General features: G+C 41.8%; 1 protein-coding gene across 1 annotated transcript in view; it reads right to left on the bottom strand.

Annotated features, from left to right (window-relative positions):
* The window catches only part of Zc3hc1 (zinc finger C3HC-type containing 1), a 25,778-nt gene that overhangs the window by 2,122 nt on the left and 9,142 nt on the right, over positions 1–14,514 (bottom strand). Inside the window, exons 4-9 of the mRNA XM_004642751.2 lie at positions 14,290–14,373; positions 6,369–6,496; positions 4,333–4,487; positions 3,246–3,489; positions 2,459–2,671; positions 1,874–2,077 (exon numbers count right to left, since the gene is read on the bottom strand). Coding sequence (XP_004642808.1) covers positions 1,874–2,077; positions 2,459–2,671; positions 3,246–3,489; positions 4,333–4,487; positions 6,369–6,496; positions 14,290–14,373 — 1,028 coding nt within the window. The remainder of the gene's footprint in view (positions 1–1,873; positions 2,078–2,458; positions 2,672–3,245; positions 3,490–4,332; positions 4,488–6,368; positions 6,497–14,289; positions 14,374–14,514) is intronic.

Here is a 14,514-nt window from a genome sequence, read left to right on the forward strand (position 1 = left end):
TTTTTTTAAAGAATTATTTATTTATTTATCCATTCATTTTGTGTGTGTGACCAGCTCAGCCCACCAGGGGGCGGGCTTGCTGGCATGTGGTGCTGGGGGATTGAACAGCGGTCCCTGTGTTTTGCTTAGCTTATCTTGTTCTAAGTAGGTGCTTTAGACCACTGAGCCATCTCACCAGCCCAATTGTCAGTATTTTAAAAAAAAAACCTATATGGCTATCTCCAGTCTCTAATATAAATGGCACTTCTACTGTTATCCTTTGGTGGGGAGCGGTCTAAAACAGTTATGCTATATATATATGTTATATAATTCAGGCTGGCCTTGAATTCACTAGGTATCCCAGGCTGGCCAGAATTCATGATTCGTGACTCTCCTGCTTCAGTTGTCCAAGTGCTAGGATTACAGGTGTGTGCCACCATTACTGGTTTTTACCTTTTTTTAATACATGAGCATATTAATAAAATCCCTTGGAAGAAAAGCTTAAGCTCTCTCTCAGGGAACTGAGGGGGAATTTAGTTAGTTTAGGGATGAATCAAAGCTGAAAGGAGATAATTTTTTTTTCTTTTTTTAAAATTTTGAGACTGGATCATATTATGTACTCCAGGCTGGGCTCGAACTCCCTGCAATCTTTGAAAAAAAGTACATTTTTCTTTTTCTTTTTGTCTTTTATTTTATTTTGTCTTGTATTTGGTACAGGGTCTAATTGTGCAGGTCAGACTCCTTAGTGACCCTCCTATCTCAGCCTCTCCAGTGCTGGGATTACAGGTGTGCACCACCTCACCTGGCCATGGCCACTATTTTTTACTTAAGTAAAAACCCCACAAAACACACAACACCAAAAGGCAACAACAACAAACCCTCCGTGTTGTTTCTAGTTAGCAACAAAATATTATTTCCCCTAGGCAGAGAAAATTTTATATATAAAGATAAATTTACTATCTCTAATTTGAGCCATGAATCAAATATTTGACTTCAAATAGCTTTATATTTTTCCAAGAGCTTTTAAATTGGGAGGGGGAAAGGAAATATTTTTCCTGCAAACACCTTGAAATTTTTCATGTATATATTTACTGAGGGTACTAATGTACACTGCTGGGCTTCTAGCATTGCTACATTTGCTTCCAGTGGAACCCTGTGACCACCAATCTGGCAATGCTGGCTGGCAAGTGTTACTTCATTTGGCCTTGGAGGCTGTAGAGGTCAGAAACTGTTATATTTATACCAGACTATGAGGCAAGTCTGGAAGTGAGCCCACAGAGGAAAGAGAATTGAGTTTTCATGAGTTCTTAATATCCACCCTATCACTTTCATTCCCAACACAGAGCAAACACCTGACTTGATTTCTCAGTTGTCAGGATGGCTTTGTACTTACACAACTGTAACCACAGCAGTCAGGACCCTGATGGTTGATGATGGCCTAGCATACATGCCTGGGCTGTGGGGGAGAGCAGAGTAATGTGCTCAACCTTGGAGTGAAATCATTGGCGCGGGGTCAGAGCACAGAGCTCTCAACAGCCAAGCTCAATGGCTGGGCTCCAAAGGCAGTGACAGCCACTTGACAGAGTAAGCAGCTGATCTGCACCAGGAGGCCAGGGCCGCTGCCCATTCATCTACTTCCATGTCTGTACTCCTCTCCTATCTCATGTCATTTAGCTGGGAGAACAAAGAATCTAACAGAATTTGATGGAATGCCACATGCTAAGCTGCAGATACTAAAACCACTTTTGTTCCTTTTTCTACGATGAAACCAGAATGTGTTCAACTTGACTTAGGAAAGCCCAAAATAGGAAGGGTACTAATTATGGCACCAGCTTCTGTCATTTGTCCTACTGAGAGCAAGCACTGTACACACACAGGGGCCAGCTCAGCTTACCATGGGGTTGGCTTCAGCTGGTTGGCTGGACTGCTTACGCGCCAGCAGCACGGTCAGCACTCCCTTCCAGCCTGGCTCTACAGGGGCACTGGCATCCTGCTCTGGTCCTCCGTTTTCCTTGGCTCCTCTGCCAAGTGCACTGTTCACCCAAGGGCACCAGTCTCTGTGCTGAGAGATGGGATCAAAGAAGCTTCTTGATATGTCCTGAGGGAGGAGGAAGAGACAGTTTCAAGGAAAGGCAAATTGAACTTCAATCCAAGGAGGCACTGATATTGGTCATCATGGCCAGCTTTATGACTATCCACATTCTCCTTTAACTCTTATTTTCCTTTATTCTGTTAGTCTCTTTGTATAAACAAACAATACTTATCAAGCTTGCTTCTCATTTCTGTCCCATTAGCCTGAAATATTCAGCACTTCTTGAAAAATCCATCCCAAAAAAACAAAGGACAACTCTTAAGTTTTTTCCCTTTGGTCACACAAGTGGTCCATCTTGAAATTATTCAATCTACTTCTAGCTGCAGGAGCAGGAGGGCCCATGCCTACTTTTCCATGCCACATGGCTGCAGGTGGCAGTAGACTCACCGAGCTGCCTGAAGAGCAGAGGCGAGCGCGCTTGGCTCTCCGGAGAGGGCTGGAGGGTACTTCTAGGCCAGCAGTGTCCCCTGCACCCATGCTCCGGGTCACGGGGCGGGTTCTGGGAGTGGGGCTGGCTGCCTCCGGCTCAGGCCGTTCTACAGGACTGGAAGAGTCCCAGCTGCGTGTGCGGGAGACAGTGGGAGCTGGGCTTTTTTCAGCCTGAAGGGAAGACAAAAAGAATATATGAATGTTAATGGTTAAGCCAAGGAAGTATTTCTAAGTAGTTTCTGGTCTGTCTACATAACTAAAATCTTGCCAGGAAGGTACTTGTGCCACTGAGCTATATCCCTGGCCCCAATAACTAAAATTTGAAAGAGAATTATACTTCTTTACTGAATGTTTGCAATGAATTTAGCTTCCCCACTGGTGAACAGAAATACAACAGGATAGTCTGATTGATCTATGTGGTCAGAGGTAAAACCTATCTATCTGGGCAATGGGGCACAAACACATGTATAATAATTACTACACTCTGGGGAGGCTGAGGCAGAAGAATTGTAAATTGCAGCCCACCCTGGGCAACTTAGTAACTTAGTGAGACTCTGTCCCAAAATAAAATAATAAAAAAGCGTTGAGGATGTGGCTTAGTGTGAAAATCAAGGGTTCAAACCCCAGTATAGCGTCGCCCCCCCAAAAAAAGGTAAAGGCCACCCACTAGTTTCCAACTTTCCACCCCCACTTCTTTGGTAAGAATGCAGTTAACATGTCTACCCCAAACAAACTAAGTCAAAACCTGCTCTGAGTTTGGGGAAAATGTGGCATCTTGGCTCCTGGTCATTATCCTCCGAGGAGATTCGGGCACTGAAGGGAAGCGCTCTGGCCGACCCTCAGGCCCTGTGATGGGGGAGTTGGTCTGGCCAAAGCAGGACTCCAGGTCGGTCATGGATGACTCCATCTGCTGGAAGCCCCAAAGGCCCACCTTCCTCATACACTGTGAGCACGCTATTAGGGAGAGTTGCATAGGTTCCAGAGCTGAACTAGGAAGGAATGGAAAGGAAAGTAGGTATTTGCAAATAATATCACCATATAACTCAGCATTTTTTTTTTTTTAAGAACTGGGGCTTGAACTCAGGCCCTTGTGCTTGCCAGGCAAGTGCTTATTTTACTGAGCCATCTCTCTGGCCCTCAGCATGATTTTTTTTTTTTTTTTCTTAGCATGATTTGTGAGCATGCTTCATTTCAGCTAGCACTTCTCTGCAGTGGCCCCGTAGACTGAAAGCCATGTTCTCCCACAGCCCTGACCACTGATCTCACCATTTGCCTTAGTCCCACTCATTTCCCATGAAAGGTCTAGGCCATGTTGTGCTCTCCACAGCAACGCTACTTTGAAATATGTTTTAAAAATTTCTTCTGTGACTCTTAAAGCTCTTGTCTTAACCTACTAAGAAAGCATATTTAATGTAAATTGGAATTGGTTCTGACTGTCTTCTGTCATGGGAGGTCTCTAGCGAATTGAGCAGATGGAATGGAAACAGCAACATGGACTAGGGGCAGCTGATGTTTGCTCCAGTAGTTTTTAATCAATTAAACTGACTTTTTTGCCTCTTAACTATAGAAAGGAACTTTATTCTTTTCAGAAATGTAAACTCCAAGGTAGGAAGTTACAATATAAGAAAGTATTAATCCCAAGGATTTCTAAATTCTAATTCTGGTTTTGTTAGTTAATCCAGATTATCTGCCTGCTCCAACTTCTGCCCCTAATTTCTCTTTGTCTCTATCTTCTCCTAGGAAACATGTGATTTCCAAATGCTATTAGTGACAGATGTAAATAGGGTCTAGACTGTTATCATACTTCATCCAGGCAAGATTCTCTCACTAACCTACATGCCCAGCCGCACACAGAGAGAACACAAGCAGTGATGTGGACTTGGATGTCTGAGCCCAGTTTGCTTGCAGCTTTTTTCTCATCAGTTTGGTGATCAAGTTCATCTTCAAGCAGGTTTAGCAGAAGGCTGACCTTGTCTTCTGTCAAACACTACCAAGGAACCAAGGTAAACAACTTGAAATTTCAGCCACCATAAAAAGAAAATTTACATATAATGATGTACCTAGATAGTAAGAAGCGAAAATCAGAAGAAAAATGACAAAACTGGAGATAGCATCCTCACATAAACAAGACTCACTGAGGGCAAGGCTGTGGCGTCCCACAGAGGTGCCCTGAGCCACAGGGTGGCAGTGTTCTTGGCACTATAAGATTTTCTTTAAAAGCACTAAAGTGTTTTCAATTTACCTACTGTTGATTTTCTTTGAATCTTGTGAACTTCAAACCTGAATAATGAAAACATTACTGCTTCTACCTTGGATTGACACTAAATTCACTTTTATAATGAACTCTATAGCTTGCCAGCCTTGAGAGTTTTGTCCTAAGAATAATAAAAGACTATAATAAAGGGGAGAAAATCAGGTTGGCTAAGGATTGAGTGACATAAATAGTTGCCAGAGGCTGACAGTCTATTAAAAAGCCATGCCAGACTGTTAACCTGAAGAAGGAAAATACCAACTGCTATTTTCTACAATAGTTTGTATTCACTAAGTACTCACAGGCTAATGAACTGAGACAGTAAATACTCAATTTCAAAGATGGGCCAAAGCATTTCAATATCTCTATCACAAGAAGGGATTTATAGGTTGGGCACTACAGAACATGCCAGTAATGCCAGCACTCAGGAAGCTGAGGCATGAGGACTGCCACAAGTCTGAGGTCAACCTGGACTACATAGTGAGTTGCAGGCCAGCATGAACTATACAGGGAGACTGTCTCAAAAAACAATTAAACAAACAAAACAACAACAACAAAAAAAGGATTTATAACTGGCCCTCTTGCACTTTTAAAAAACAGTATGCAGGGGTCCAGCGAGATAGCTCAGTGGTCTAAAGGCAAGCTCAGGCAAGGTGCAGAGACCATGGTTCAATTCCAGGTACCACATGCCTTGCCAGCCCTACCCTCAGGCTGGGCTGAACCAGCCACAAAAAAAAAGGTATGCAATAAATCATAGGGAGTCACATTTCAGTATCTTTGGCTAACTAGCTTAACAAATGAAGATAAATTTGAATTTATGCCACTTAATCATATCTAGGGGCTAGGAGATGGCTCAGTGGAATAAGCGCTTCCCTGGCAAGCGCGAGGACCTGAGTTCAATCCCCAGTTCCGCAAAAAAAAAGAATCATATCTATTTAGGCATAGTGGAGCATACTGGCAAGCCCAGCAAACCGGGAAGTTAAGTGGGAGGATCAAGTCCTACTGAGGAACTTAACAGACTTAGTCTGTGGAGGTCCTGGGTTCAATCCCTAGTTGCCTGCCACCCTACTCCTCAGCATGTCTCAGCTGGGCATGGTAGCACACATACCTATAATCTACAATCTCAACTATTTGAGAGGGTAAGGCAGGAGTTCAAGGTTAATTGGAAATTTAGGGAGAATCTATCTCAAAATAAAAGCTAGGGGCTGGGGAGACAGCTCAGTAGAATAAGTGTTTGCCTGGCAAGCGCAAGGTCCTGAGTTCCATCCCCAGTACTGCCAAAAAATAAATAAAGAAAATTAAAATAAAAGCTAAATGCTTTAAGTGAACATATTTTCTGGTAAAAACTGAAAAGGTAAATTGAGAGACAAATAGTTACAACAATCTATCCTTTGTTATTTTTTTTTTTTGCTCCGAATGCCTTCAAGGCATGACTGGCTGGCTTGAGTTGTGGGGACTGAACCACAGCAACCTGAGCCTGACGGCTTTGTTGAAGCAGCCACTTAAAGAACTGAGCTAAGGGGCAGGCCCCCTATCCTTTGTTATTAAAAGGAATCTTTCATGTATAAATGCTAGTAACAATTGGAGGCCACTGTAAGCTAGCAAAGAAAAACTTACCATAGTTTTTAAGTCTTCTGGCCTCAGAGAAGGGAGCTGGAGGTCCAAGTGACAAAGGCTTTCAAATCGATTAAGGAATTCACTCACAAGAACTGCAGGTTCATCCATTGGCAACATCCCAAATCGGTCTGTAGAAGAAGTGGAAGATTATATTGGTGTTAAAAAATAAACAGAGCAATTAGAAAAAAGTAAAATGGATGAGAAACTTGATGACATCAAGAAATTACTAGAGGGCTGGGGATATAGCTTAACTGCACAAATGCCTGCCTGGCAAATGTAAGTTCCCGAGTTCAATTCCTGGTACCAAAAAAAGAAACTACTAGACACAAATGTGGTGGCACATGCCTGTGTTCCCAGCCCTCAGGAAGATGAAGCAAGAGGTTAACTGTTAACCTGGGCTGCACAATGAGTTCAAGGCCAGCTTGGACCACATATGGAAAAAGTACCTCAAAAACGCCAAATAAACAAACAAAAGAAATTATTGGAGCCAAGTACAGTGGGGTATGTGCCTATAGTCTCAGGTAGGCTATGAAAAGAGGCTCACTTGAACCTAGAGTTCAAAAGCTGCCTGCAGAGGGGCTTGAAGGTGTTAAGAACACAGAAGAAACTGGATTGACTGTAAGTAGGGCTAGGGATATAGCTCAGTTACTATCTTGGGCATTACCAGATTCATCTATTGGACATTTGGTACAAGCCCAGCCTAGGCAAATTAGTGAGACCATCTTAAAAATAAAAAAAATTGAAAAGTCTGAGGATGCAGCTCAGTATGAACACCCCAGACTGAATTCCCAACACAACAGCGAATCAAAACACAAAAAGGAAAAGTCTGAAGATGTCTCACCAAATAGAGAATAACAATAAGGAGGAAAAAATTATTAAAAGAACCAAGTAGAGGGGCCTGCGGGTTAGCTCAGTTGTTTAAGCGCCTCCACATGCAAACAGTCAGGTGCAGGGGACCGTGGTTTCATCCCTAGCTCCACATGCCTTACCATACCTGCCCTTAAGGTAGCCTGAGCCAGCCAAAGGGGGAAAAAAAAACCCAATAGAAACTATGGAATTGGAAAGTACTAAAACTGGGATGAAATATTCAGCAGAAGAGTTCAACAGTAGAAATAAGCTGGCAGCAGAAGAATCAGTAAACACTAAGACAGGTGAATTGAGACTATCCTGTTTAAGAAGGAAAAAGAAAAAAGAATGAACCACAGGATAGGTGATGGGGAACAAAGGAAGGAAGAAAAACTAAAAAATTTTCAGCTGAAAACTTCCCAAAATTGATGAAAACCATTAATTTATCTATTTTAAAAAAGAAGAGAAAAAAATGTAAATGTGCTAAGCAGAACTAGATTAGATAGGAACCTATACCAGGAATAAGAGCTACCAAGAACAGGAAGCGTCGTTCAGCCTCTGTGGTGACACAGTTAGGTAAAAAGGCTGCTCTGGTTATAGTTACACACTGTCATGGATAAGGAGGTTTTTGTTTGTTTGTTTGGTTTTTTTTTTTGGCGGAACCAGGGATTGAACTCAGGCCCTTGTGCTTGCCAGGGAAGCGCTTATTCTACTGAGCCATCTCCCCGGCCCGACAAGGAGGGTTTGACAGTGTATTATACAATGAGACTAACCAAATTTCTCAGATGGGTGCTATCATTCAGTGGGAGAGGGCATGTCATGCATGAGACACTGAGTGTGATCCCAGTATCAAAACCACCACCCCTACCAAACAAACAAAAAAAAAAACCCTACTAGCTTTACTAAGAAGAGGCTAACTGGGAAAACTATCACATGAGAGATTATAATTTTACATCAATCTAGTAATTGCAAAGCTTCAAACACACTATTACATGTAACAACATGGACATATTTTTAAGAAGTACACACATATGGTCAACACTTACACAGAATTTTGGAACAAGTAAATTTTTGAGACACGGACTTGTCATATAGTCCAGGCTTGCCTTGAACTCACAGTAATCCTCTTGCCTCAGCCTCCCAAGGGGTAGGATTATAGGTGTGCTATATGTATTACTTAAAGACACATTTTGTAAATGTTACTTTAAGATACAGTGGCAGGGAATGAGATTAGAGAAATTATATGACTGTTAAAATTCATCATCTTTAAAAAAAAATGTTATTGGGGTGTTATTGGGGTTCTATCTAGCGATAGAACCCAAGGCCTTCACACTGAGATACATCACCAGCCCATTTTATCTTGAGACAGGGGGTTCCTAAATCACTAAGTTGCTCAGGCTGGGTTTAAACTTCAGTCTTCCTGCCTCAGCTTCAAAGAATGCTGGAATTTCAGATGTGTGCACCATGTTTTATGTAACTTTTTAAGACAGGGTTTCATTATGCTATTCAGACTCACCTTGAACATACTATATAGCCCAGGCTAGCCTCTAACTTGAGATGAACCTCCTACCTGAGCCTCCCAAGTGCTCAGATTACAGACATGTGCTTGGCAATATAGCTCTTCTTGACTAGTAGAAAGAAAGCAAGGTGGCATGCTTTGAACCAAAGATGGTAAAATGCTGGTACATATTAAGTGGTCTTGGGGTGCTATATACCCCAAGTTTTCTGCATTTGAAAACTTTCAAAATTTAATAAGTTGCTTAAAAAATTAAAAATAGGGTATGGCATGTTGGCTCACACATGTAATCCTAGCACTTGGGAGGTTGAGGCATGAAGATCACCATGAGTTCAAGGCCAACCTGAATTACAGTGAGACCTTGCCTCAAAAAACAAAAAACAAAAAAACACAACTCCCCCCACTGATAGAACATTTATTTTCTTTTTTTTTTTAATTTTTTTTATTTATTTATTTGTGTGTGTGTGTGTGTGTGTGTGGCCCTCAGCCCACCAGGGGGCGGGGCTGGCTGGCATGTGGTGCTGGGGGATTGAACCCCAGTCCCTGTGCTTTGCTAAGCTTGTTCTAAGTAGGTGCTTTAGACCACTGAGCCATCTCACCAGCCCCCAGAACATTTATTTTCCATTAGGTAATATAAGTAATCTAGAAATAAAGTATATAGCAGAATATATACAGGTTCTGTGCAAATGCCATGCCATTTTACAGAAAGGACTCAAGAATTTACACATTTTGGTATCCAAGGGGATCTTGGAACCAATCTCTCATAGGTACCAAGGAACAACTGTGTTACAGTTTGTATCTAGTTGTTCCCCCAAAGCCTCATGTAGGTTTTGGGGCAGACACAGCTGGAGGAGCAACGAGTGGCTTGAGGGGCAGGGCCAGAGGACCAAAGTGGAGCCCAAGGGGCAGGGTCAGTGAGGTGAGAACTATTAAAACTGGCTAGCCCATGCTTTCTCAGAGATGGTGAAGAGGATCCTCCTGGACATGGCAGCGCCCCAGCCTCTCCTCAAACCCTGTAGAGTGGGGGCAGAGTCTTGAAACCTCCAGTAACTATGAGCTAAATAAACCTTTCCTTCCCTCATTTTGTGTGTTGGGTATTTGTCCCAGCAACAAGAGAAGAGTAACTAATACAAACTGTAACCTTATAAAGCAGACTCTTGACTTACAAACTCAATTTTTTCCCAAGTGCTAATTAACTCAAGCTGTCAACCTGAAGGCTCTGGCTCCTCTACACAACCTTCAAAGTCTCACTCCTATATACAAGCAGATCTCAGTGTACTTAGAAAGATATTGACCCTGGATTTCTCAATTAACCCCATATAGCAAAGGATGTTGTAATATTCCTTCTAGAACCCTTTAAAAGTTAAATCTATATCTAAGACCACCTGGAAGCACAAGTAGTCCAGCATTCGGGTCATAACTCGACTCTGGTTATAAATTAAAACTAAAATTTCAGTCAAAACTCAGGCTATATTTTATGCCAGTTGCAACCTGAGGCTCCACTGTACATCAAAATACATGCCATCAGCTGGGAATTGTGATTCACACCTGGAATCTCAGCTTGAGGAGGCTGAGGCAGGAGGATCATGTGAGTTTGAGACTAGCCCAGGCTATACAGTGAGCTAAAGGCCAGTCTGAACTACATAGTGAGACCCTGTCTCAAAAAAGAAAACAAAACAAAAACTACAAAAAACAAAACCCCCCAAAACAAACAAACAAACAAACAAAAAACAAATTCCAGGCTTGGGGTATAGCACCTGCCTGGCAAGTACAAGGTCCCGAGTTTGATTCCTGGTGCCAACCAACCAACCAACCAACCAATAAAAACCCATGCCATCAACACAAAGATATATCATTTAGGGGGCAGGGGAAATAGCTCAATTGAATAAGCACTTGCCTGGCAAGCGCAAGGGCCTGAGTTCAATCCCCGGCTTGGGGGAGGGGGGCTATATCATTTTACCAAAAACATCAGGTTATAGGGCTGCGGATATAGTGTACTTGTCTAGCATGCATATGAGGCCCTGGGTTCAATTCCTAGCACCACAGAAACATTGGAAAAAACTAAAAGTAGGGCTGGGCACTTTCCTATTATTCATGTAGCTCTGGGATTGATGTTGAGCACAACAACAACAACAAAAAATAAAATATCAAGGGGAATACAAAGGTAACATATTCTGATGACAGTAGCCCAGATTTGGCAAAACTTGGGAGAATACATCAGGTTCCAAGACTTCCAGTCATCTTCTAATTTAGGGTTTGGTCTAATTATCATATTTACTTATTTTTGGTAATCTTTTTATTTATTTGGTACAGGGTCTCGTCATGCAGCTTAGACTTGTAGTAATCCTCCTGTCTTAGACTCTTTGGTGGTAAGATTACAGGCATGCACTACCGTGTCTGGTTTTGATAGCTAGTTTAGTGTGCCTGGGGTTCCAAGGCCAGCATGGCATGCGGTACCAGGGATTGAACCCAGGTTCTTGTTCTTGCCAGGCAGGCGCCTATCCCACCAAGCTATCAACCCAGCCCCTGATTGTTACAATACCAAGAAAATAATTGTAAAATCCCATGAAGATAAAAAAGGAAATGGAGAAGAAATTAAAGTCATCTGCTGCTCCTCCCTTTTTGCTCTTGTTGTTTTGCTGTTTTCCATTGCTATGAACTGTTGCCCTTTGCCATGTGCCACTCTTCCTTGGAGCCAGCTGAGTATGGACTGAAACCTCCACAAACTATGAACTAAATAAACCTTTCCTTTCCTAAAAACAAAAAATAAAGTCATCATAAAAAATGTCTTAACATAAGCTTAAGCATATTTCATTATATACTTATATATTTGTGTACAGTTTAAAACATTTGGCATACACAGTCAGCCCTAATAAGTTAATAACTATCACTTAAAATATTTTAAGGGAATTTGTAAGTACTGGTAAATACCACCTTCAAAATAGCATTTACTAGGAATGCTTAATAAATACAGGCATTGAAGTACAAATAGTTGTGGGCGTTCTTTTTTCTACATAAAAGCCTCTTGAATGTTAAAGCAGCAAACAAAGGGATGGTACAATTAAAGGTCAAATCTGAGATCTATTTAGGAGGAAGAATGGTAGGACAATAGGAAATTGGGTATCCAAAGTGACTTTTAGATCTCTAGTTAGGAAAACTAGATGGTGAGGTCAATGACATTTATCAACATGGGCAAAATTTTAGGTACAAGATGCAGACTTCTGCTTTGCATATGCGGAAATACAGGTATGTATATTATATGGAAATTTTTTTTGAGACTGGGTCTTGCTATATAGTTTAGGGTGGCCTTGAGCTCACAGCATTTCTCCTGCCTCAGCATCTGAATGCTGGGATTACAGGTGTGTGCCACCATGCCCGGCTACATGGGTACATTTAGAGGGTAGCTGGAAGATGAGTAAAGTTAAAAGGACTTTAGGTAGGACTTAGAGGCCCCCAAGGTAGATGAAGTTATGAATAAGATCAGAAAAGCAGAGCTCAGAGTAATAAGTACTGGGATAAAAAAGATAAAAAACAAAAGAAAAAAATCACAGTTGATACTACATTTTGGACTGTTATTTCAAAGTACTCTATGAATACATCAGTGGTTCCTGATTCCAGAATATCATGTCATGCTATGGCTATTAAAAGAGCCTGAGTAGACCCTAAAAACTTGGACTGAAGTGGGGATGAATGCAAATCCTTAGAGGACAGAGTTATATTATACCATACATTGAAAGACCTAGAAGTTGAGGAGATAGCTCAGTGGTCTAAGCCCCTGCCTGGCAAGTGCAAGGACACAATTTGATGCCCTATATGGCGGCCCTGAGACCCTAGGCGTGCCCTGCTGGCCACCTAAACCAAGTGGTGGTGCACGCCTGTAACCTCAATGCTGGAGAGGCTGAGATAGGAGGATCACTATGAGTCTGAGCTGTATAACAAGACCCTGTATCAAATAAACAAATAAATGATTAAAAAAAATTAAAGAAAAAAAAAGACAGACAGACTGACAGACCTAGGCCTAGAGCTGGAAATCCTTGTTATACATCAACCCTCATTTTAACAATTGTATCAGAAGTAGATAGTAATCTATTTTTTCTTCTTGGTAGTCATTCATGGAATATTCTTAGCCACCAGTCATCTTGCATTTGGCCAGAACTGCTCTACTGAAATAAAAAATATACCTACACTGTACTTGTCTTTGAAAAATGTATGACATACATAGATGGATAGTGTTGCTTGGGTGTGAGGAATTAACTGGTCTTGGCAAGATTTCTCCACCAGAGGGCTCTACTGTTGAAGCTGTTTTCTTAGCAATATTCCTGCTAACCAACAAAATATGGTAACCAGTTTTGTTAACTAAATATTGTAACCAGTCTTGTTGTAACCAACAAAATATTTAAACATCCAGCTGATGGTCAGGTAGTGCTGCATATCTGAGAACCCAGACCTTGGGAGGCTGAGGCAGGAGGATCACTGAGTTCAAAGCCAGCCTGAACTATATAGTGAAACTCTGTCTCAAAAAGATAAAAACAAAAGAAAAAAATCCCAGCTGACACTACATTTTGGACTATTATTTCAAAATGCTCTATGCATACATCAGTGGTTCCTGATTCCAGAACATCATGTCCTGCTATGGCCTTTACACAAGGAAGGTGGAGAAGCTTAGACCTGCCCACTATAGTCCCCCTGCTGAGGGGCCTGGGAAAACATCCTTACCTCAGTGCAGCTGATACAGTGCAGTTTTAGTGTAGTAACTGCAGCTTTGTAACACTCTTATTGAAGTCCTGTTAGGCTTTTTTTTTTTTTTTTTTTTTTTACAGAATTGGGGGATTGAACTCAGGCCGTCCCACTTGCCAGGCAACCACTTACTCTACTGAGCTATCTTCCCAGCCCCCTTGTTAGCCTTCTATAGTAAACAAACCTCTTTTAGCTGCCACCATTAGTGAAGTTAGCACACCCTCTGGAGGAAGCCCCGGTGGAACAAGGAGTTGCTCAGTATGGTGGGGAAAAACAGCAGACAGCTTGGAATCAGAGAAAACCATAGCTATAGCTTCTCTCTAGTTCATTGTAGGACTTGTGATTCTTCACCACCTCAAGAAAAGACTGAGTTGGTAACATTTACCTCCTAGGGTCCTTGTGATGATTAAATCAGATAAGGAATACATGGTTAAGTATACCTTACTTAATAATACCTTTATTACTGGCATGACAAATGCACTTAATAAAGTAATAACATCAGTGAATGTAAGTTCTTGAAAAACACAAATAAAAGAAAGAAAACTTTAAAGACTAGGTTCTCACAAAGAAACAGACAACATTAGAGCCAGGTGTCATCGTGGATATCTGCAATCCCAGCACTCAAACAGCCGAGGCAGGACTATCATAAACTCATGGTCAGCCTGGGCTACACAGTGAAACCCTGTATAGGAAGAAAGACAGACAGACAGACAGACAGACCGACCGACTGACCGACCAAACAAATGAACAAACGAACTGGACAATATTAGAGATGCAATGACCCAGGAAAGATGATAGATGAAAATTCTTGGAAGTAAATACCTGGACAGGGGCTGTCTGGCCAAAAACAGAACTTCTCGTGAGCAGTGCATAAGGATTTCTTCAGCTCATCACAACGTTCTTTATCTGAAATCCACACAGGCAGCAATGCTTTAAAAATACACTATATAGGGCTGGGGAGATGGCTCAGTGGTCTAAAGCACCTACTTGGAACAAGCTTGACAAAGTATAGGGACAGCGGTTCAATCCCCCAGCACCACATGCCAG

The sequence above is a fragment of the Octodon degus genome, unplaced genomic scaffold, assembly GCF_000260255.1.
Source record: "Octodon degus isolate 3935 unplaced genomic scaffold, OctDeg1.0 scaffold00160, whole genome shotgun sequence".
Lineage (NCBI taxonomy): Eukaryota > Metazoa > Chordata > Mammalia > Rodentia > Octodontidae > Octodon > Octodon degus.